Source organism: Argentina silus (genome assembly GCF_951799395.1).
Source record: "Argentina silus genome assembly, chromosome: 18".
Lineage (NCBI taxonomy): Eukaryota > Metazoa > Chordata > Actinopteri > Argentiniformes > Argentinidae > Argentina > Argentina silus.
This window is the reverse complement of record NC_139672.1, coordinates 17,944,064-17,951,563: the sequence shown is the minus strand read 5'-3', so window position 1 is coordinate 17,951,563 and position 7,500 is coordinate 17,944,064. Positions and strand designations below refer to the sequence as shown.

The following is a 7,500-nucleotide window of genomic DNA, read 5'->3' as shown; positions in this document are numbered from 1 at the left end:
CCGCTGGGTCCCTGCCCACCTGAACACACACACACAGAACAGGCACGCACACACACACACACACACACACTCTAGTGTCACTTTCAACACAGTGTATGTGTGTGTGTGTGTACCCGTCTTGTGTGTGAGTGTGTGTACCTACCTGTCCTGTGGCGACCAGGTCTTTGAGAGGGTGTGTGGTGAGACTGAGGATGTCGTCGTCATGTCCGAGGTAGAAGCGCTGCGTGTGCGTCTGGCGGTTGTAGACCACGGCCACCGCCGCCACGTGGTACACCACCTCGCCCGCCGCCGTGTAGAACAGGTTGTTTCGACAGTCACAGCCCCGGTACCTGATAACACGTTAATAACACATTCATAACAGGTTAATAACAAATTAACAACACATTAATAACGTGTTAATAACAGGTTAATAGGGAGAGAGAGACAGAGAGAGAGAGGGGGAGGGAGGGAGTGAGGGGAAGGGGGGAGGAGTGTTACCCATGAACAAACTGCAGACGTAGCCCCTCCTCCGGTGCCTTCTGTCTCTTCAGGGAACCAATCAGCTTCTTCCTCAGCTGGGGGAGGTCCTCCTTATAAACCTGTGAGATATCAGAACAGACCAGATAGGGTGGGTTAGGGTTAGGCTGGGTTAGGGTTGGTTAGGGTGGGTTAGTTACGGTGGGTTCGGGTGGGTTAAGGTTAGGGCGGGTTAGGGTTGGTTACGGTGGGTTAAGGTTAGGGTGGGTTAGGGTTGGTTACGGTGGGTTAAGGTTAGGGTGGGTTAGGGTTGGTTACGGTGGGTTAGGGTTACCTGGCGTTCATAGCTCATCTGTGCTTCCTGTTCGATGTCTGAGTCGAGTTCCGGAACATCAGAAACGTCAGAGTCTGACTCACCGCTGTTAGAGTCAGCATAGCCCTCTGAGAGAGAGAGAGACACACACACACACACACACACACACACACACACACACACACACACACACACACACACACACACACACACACACACACACACACACACACACACACACACACACAATTTAGAAGACGCCTTTATCCAAAGCGACGTAAAACAATACATTTGTTTAAGTAAGTGAATCATCTATCCAACAGTCATCATAAGACAAAGTAATTATGTCGTAATGCCAGTAGGCTAATTATTATTTAATTTTTTTATAAGTATATTTTATTAGCAGGAGAGAAGGCCACTGCATCCACGTAGAGGCGGCGGTGCCAGGCGGGCAGCCGAGGTGGAAGAGCGGAGTGATCGGGCAGGCGGGGTTTGGGGGCTGACCATTGCTTGCAAGTAGGGAGGGGCTGTTCCCTTTGCCGCCCGGTAGGCGAGCACCAGGGTCTTGAATCTGATGCGAGCTGCTACCGGGAGCCAGTGGAGGGTGCGGAGGAGGGGGGTGACATGGGAGAATTTGGAGAGATTGAACACCAGATGAGCGGCAGCGTTCTGGATGAGCTGCAGAGGCCTGATGGTGGAGGTGGGGAGACCGGCCAAGAGTGTGTTGCAGTAGTCAAGGTGAGAGATTACAAATGATTGGACCAAAAGTTGTGCTGCTTCTCTGGTGAGGAATGGACGTATCCTTCTGATGTTGTAAAGGAAGAATCTACAGGAGCGTGCTGTCACTGTGATGTTCACCACACAGGATAAGTGGTTGTCAAGGATCACCCCAAGGTTCTTAGCTGTATGGGAGGAGGTCACAGTAGGGTTCTCTACTGTGATGGAGAGGGCAGGCTTTCCCTGGGAGGAAGAGCAGCTCAGTCTTGTCAAGATTAAGCTTGAGGTGGTGGTAGGAGCGATCGGCCAGGTAGGATGCAAACCAGGAAAGTGCAGAGCCAGAGATGACCAATTCTGAGAGGGTGGAGAGAGGGCTGCCGTAGTAGCTGTGTTATCCGGTGTAATCCATGTCTCTGTGAGAGCAAGGAAGTGGAGAGACATGAAACAGACATAGGCTGAGCTAGCCTCTGCTTTCCGGACAGTTCCAAAGTCCTCCCGTGACAGTGAGGTCATGGTCAGTTGAGCATGGTGGGTAGATTAGATTGGAAGGGTTGTGAGTGGAGGTGTAGCGTCGATGTGTCCTCCTGATGGAGGAAATAACAGGAATGGGGAGAAAGCACATTGTGATTTTTTGCTGGTGTAGAGGGAGAGGGTTAGTGGGCAAAGTATACACAGTACACTCAGGGTAATAAAGAAATGATCAAGATAGAATACAAATACTTAGTAGTATGGCCTTCCTCAATGGAGTCCACAGATAGACTCCTATGTCTTTGTGTCTGGAGACTCCACAGATAGACTCCTATGTCTTTGTGTCTGGAGACTCCACAGATAGACTCCTATGTCTTTGAGTCTTGAGTCTTCATGTCAGGAGGCTGTCGCTCTGCGCTCGTTACGAAATAAATGCAGATTCTGTGATTGCTGATGACTAGCAGGGTAGCAGCCCCTCCCACCTGACCATCAGTTAACGACCAGACAGGTTTCACCACTCAATCCCAAATGTATTAGTCGTGGTCCTGGGTGAGCAGGAGTTAAAGAGTGTTTAGGCCCTCCCACTGGAGACTTCAAACAGATGGCTTCCAATAGAAACTACTTAAGGCAGGACAGCCAAACAAACAACAAAATAGCACTCTGACTAGAGACAGATTAAACTGATTTACTCAGACTGGAGAACAGGCTTCACCACACACACACACACACCACACACACACACACACACAGACACACACACACACACACACACACAAAGAATCTTCATGAAATGTTACTTGTAAATCAATAAAACTAAAATGACAGGATGGTCGGACTAGGGTTAGTGGTGGTGTGTGTGTGTGTGTGTGTGTGTGTGTGTGTGTGTGTGTGTGTGTGTGTGTGTGTGTGTGTGTGCGTGTGTGTGTGGGGTCAGAGGTCACCTTGCAGCAGGGGCTCCAGGGCTCCATTCATGACGCCCTCCGGCAGGAACCTCCACTGGAACACGGCGTGGTCGGCCCCACCCACGCTGACCACCCACTGCCCGTCATGTGACCACCGCACGTTAGTCACATGGGCCGAATGACCGATGTACTTCTTGAACTTCGCCGCTGTTTACAGAGAGACACACACACACACACACACACACACACACACACACACACACACACACACACACACACACACACACACACACACACACACACACACACACACATAGTCAGGGGCTGAGCTGAGCTGAAAGTGATGATGTTGCGGATGGTTGCCATGGTAACGTACCTTTCTTCAGACAAGGGAACCTGAAGAGTTTGACGAGGCCGTAGTCGTCCCCGGTAACAAGCACGCCGCTGCTGTAGTTGGCGTCGGCAGAGTTGACATCCATCACATCTGAGTACTTAGGCCAGATCCCGCCCACCTCCGGCCCCACCACGCCTGTCCACGTCATCCAATGGACGGCCTTGGCCTCCTCTTTGGGGAGGAGCTTGCCCGCTGCAGAGGAACATGACAACATGTGACCTGATGATGTCACGGGTAGGACAACATGTGACCTGGTGATGTCACGACTCTCTCAGCCTGGTCTGCTGCTGTCCATCAACTGACAGGGTCAGGGGTCAGGGTTAGGAGTAGGGGTCAGGGTTAGGAGTAGGGGTCAGGGTTAGGGGTTAGGGTCAGGGGTAGGGGTCAGGGGTTAGGTGTCAGGGTTAGGGCTCAGGGTTAGGCATCAGGGTTAGGGTAAGGGGTCAGGGTTAGGGATAGGGGTCAGGGTTAGAGTCAGGGTTAGGGTTAGGGCTAGAGTCAGGGTTAGGTGTCAGGGGTTAGGGTAAGGGGTCAGGGTTAGGTGTCAGGGTCAGGGGTCAGGGGTTAGGGGTTAGGGGTTAGGTGTCAGGGTTAGGGTTAGGGCTAGAGTCAGGGTTAGGTGTCAGGGGTTAGGGTAAGGGGTCAGGGTTAGGGGTTAGGGTTAGGGGTTAGGGGTTAGGGTTAGGGGTACCTGGCATCTTGTAGAAGAACCTCTCTCCTGCTCCGTCATTGGTCTGGAGGAAGCGTCCATCTACTGACCAGTCCAGGTGGGTGATGAAGGCTGTGGAGCGACTGCATTCTCCCACCTGACAGGATATAGAATCATAATACATATATAGAATATTCTAATAATAATACATTCATATTGTAACATCTCGTCCTGTTTAGTTTATGTTTGTCTTGGTTTCATGTTATTCATTTATTGTTTCCTGTTTATTTTTGTGTTCCTCACCCTGTCTCTCGTTTCAGACACTTCACCACCTGCCCTTGTGTGTTTCCCGCCTGTGTGATTGTCTACCCCGCCCTGATTGGCTGAAGCTGTTCCTCATCATCCTTCTCTGTGGATTTAGTCTGTGTTCCTCTGTCTCTGTGCCAGTTCTAACCCTAACCCTAACCCCATCCCTAACCCTAACCCTGTGTTCCTCTGTCTCTGTGCCAGTTCTAACCCTAACCCTAACCCTAACCCTGTGTTCCTCTGTCTCTGTGCCAGTTCTAACCCTAACCCTAACCCTATCCCTAACCCTAACCCTAACCCTAACCCCATCCCTAACCCCAACCCTAACCCCAACCCTAACCCCATCCTTAACCCCAACCCTAACCCTAACCCTAACCCTGTGTTCCTCTGTCTCTGTGCCAGTTCTTTGTACCTTGGTGTCATATGTCCCAGCATTTCCAAGTATTCCTGGTTTTTGATCTCCAAGTGTGTTTTTGACTTTACCTTTTTGCCCATCCGACGGCTACTACCGGACGGCTGTCCCACCTAACCCTATCCCTAACCCTAACCCTAACCCTAACCCCTGACACCTAACCCTATCCCTAACCCTAACCCTAACCCCATCCCTAACCCTAACCCTATCCCTAACCCTAACCCTAACCCTATCCCTAACCCTAACCCTAACCCTAACCCTAACCCCATCCGACGGCTACTACCGGACGGCTGTCCCACGAACCGGTTGTTTGTCTCTGTCTCCCATCGCTCTCAGGTCATCCATTGGGCTCACACCTCCCTTCTCTCCTGTCACCTAACCCTAACCCTAACCCCATCCCTAACCCTAACCCCATCCCTAACCCTAACCCCATCCCTAACCCTAACCCTAACCCTAACCCTAACCCCATCCCTAACCCTAACCCTAACCCTAACCTAACCCTAACCCTAACCCCATCCCTAACCCTAACCCTAACCCTAACCCTAACCCCATCCCTAACCCCATCCCTAACCCTAACCCCATCCCTAACCCTAACCCCATCCCTAACCCTAACCCTAACCCTAACCCTAACCCTAACCCCATCCCTAACCCTAACCCTAACCCTAACCCTAACCCTAACCCTAACCCTAACCCCCTGTCTCCCATCGCTCTCAGGTCATCCATTGGGCTCACACCTCCCTTCTCTCCTGTCACCTAACCCTAACCCTAACCCTAACCCTAACCCTAACCCCATCCCTAACCCTAACCCTAACCCTAACCCTAACCCTAACCCCATCCCTAACCCTAACCCTAACCCTAACCCTAACCCTAACCCCCTGTCTCCCATCGCTCTCAGGTCATCCATTGGGCTCACACCTCCCTTCTCTCCTGTCACCCTGGGATACGGCGGACTCTCTTTGTAGTCAGGCAGCGCTTCTGGTGGCCGTTCATGGAGAGAGGTGGGAGAGTACATGGCTGCCTGTCCTGTGTGCGCTCAGAACAAGGTCTCCCGACACCCGTCTTCTGGTCTCCTGCGCCCGCTCCCTGTGCCTCATCGCCCCTGGTCTGACATCTCTCTGGACTTCATCACAGGGTTACACGCTTGGAAGGTAACACCACCATTCTGACGATGGTGGACAGGTTTTCTAAAATGGCTCCCTCTGCCGAAGTTGCCGTCCGCCAAGGAGACAGTGAAGGCAATGTTGATTCATGCGTTCCGTCTCCATGGATTCCCTAGGGATGTGGTGTCAGATCGGGGGCCACAATTTATCTCTCGGTTCTGGAAGGTGTTCTGCTCTCTTCTCGGTGCCACCGCCAGTCTCTCCTCCGGGTACCATCCCCAGTCTAACCCTAACCCTATCCCCAGTCTAACCCTAACCCTATCCCCAGTTTAACCCTAACCCTATCCCCAGTCTAACCCTAACCCTATCCCCAGTCTAACCCTAACCCTATCCCCAGTTTAACCCTAACCCTATCCCCAGTCTAACCCTAACCCTATCCCCAGTCTAACCCTAACCCTATCCCCAGTCTAACCCTAACCCTATCCCCAGTCTAACCCTAACCCTATCCCCAGTCTAACCCTAACCCTATCCCCAGTCTAACCCTATCCCCAGTCTAACCCTATCCCCAGTCTAACCCTATCCCCAGTCTAACCCTATCCCCAGTCTAACAGCCAGAGCGAGCGGCTCAACCAGGAGCTGGAGACCTGCCTTCGGTATCTCGTGTCCCTGGAACCCAGCCACTGGGTCGAGTATGTGAGTGTGTGTGTGTGTGTGTGTGTGTGTGTGTGTGTGTGTGTGTGTGTACCTTCTTGTAGCGCTGGGCCACAGCGTAGACGTCCACCAGGCCGTCATTGGACCCGACCGCCAGGAAACTACCGTCAGGAGAGAACTTGAGCTCATGGATCACCTCCTTCCTGTCCTTGATGTGGACCACCTCTGTCATATCCCTACACACACACACACACACACGCACACACGCACACAGTCCAGGAAATTATATATGTGTGTGTGTGTGTGTGTGTGTGTGTGTGTGTGTGTGTGTGTGTGTGTGTGTGTGTGTGTGTGTGTACCTGACCCGCAGCACGGTGAAGGAGCCGTCCTTCATGCCCAGTGCCAGCTGGGATCCGTCGTGGTTGAAGGAGACGCTGCGGACGGCCTCCTCCATGTTACACCTGGCCACCAGGGTGTGGGACGTCAGACTCCACAGCCTGCACACACACACACACACACACACACACACACACACACACACACACACACACACACACACACACCACACACAGTTAGGATTAGAGCCTGCAGCGTATGTGTGTGTGTGTGTGTGTGTGTGTGTAATATAAGCCATTTAGCTGAGGCTTTTATCCAGAGAGACATCCATTGCCGTGTGTGTTCATGGTTCAGTATAGACGATCCCAGCGGGAATCCAACCCTCAACCTCAGCATTGTCAGCACCGTGCTGCACCACTGAACCCCAGAGGAACACGTGTGTGTGTGTGTGTGTGTGTGTGTGTGTGTGTGTGTATACTGCTGCTTGAAAGTATGTGAACCCCTTGGTTCAAAGCCTAACCCTAACCCGAATTTTTTTGTTTGTTAAATAAACAATGAAAATATATCATATGTGTGTGTGTGTGTGTGTGTGTACCTGACGGAGCGGTCATCACTGGCGGTCACAGCGACCGGCTGCGTAGGGTGCAGGGTCAGCGCCCAGAGCTCGCCCTCGCCGTGACCAGTGACCAGCAGGACGGGAGAGTCTCGCTCCCTCACCATCACCTCAAAGATCTCGCTGTCCTGGGTGCCCACCACGATGCGGTCTGCCTTCCAACACACACTCCGGATGGACAGA

At 52.3% G+C, this 7,500-nt stretch overlaps 1 protein-coding gene across 1 annotated transcript in view; it reads right to left on the bottom strand.

Moving 5' to 3' along the window:
- eml6 (EMAP like 6) overlaps positions 1-7,500 on the bottom strand; it is a gene marked incomplete at its 5' end in the record, with an annotated part of 24,100 nt that overhangs the window by 13,813 nt on the left and 2,787 nt on the right. The window contains 10 exons of the mRNA XM_083690143.1: positions 1-19; positions 143-329; positions 478-578; positions 791-897; positions 2,896-3,063; positions 3,233-3,442; positions 3,942-4,056; positions 6,463-6,604; positions 6,728-6,865; positions 7,300-7,500. The exon at positions 1-19 is cut by the window's left edge and continues 87 nt beyond it; the exon at positions 7,300-7,500 is cut by the window's right edge and continues 1 nt beyond it. Of these exons, the coding sequence (XP_083546269.1) occupies positions 1-19; positions 143-329; positions 478-578; positions 791-897; positions 2,896-3,063; positions 3,233-3,442; positions 3,942-4,056; positions 6,463-6,604; positions 6,728-6,865; positions 7,300-7,500 (1,388 nt within the window). The remainder of the gene's footprint in view (positions 20-142; positions 330-477; positions 579-790; positions 898-2,895; positions 3,064-3,232; positions 3,443-3,941; positions 4,057-6,462; positions 6,605-6,727; positions 6,866-7,299) is intronic.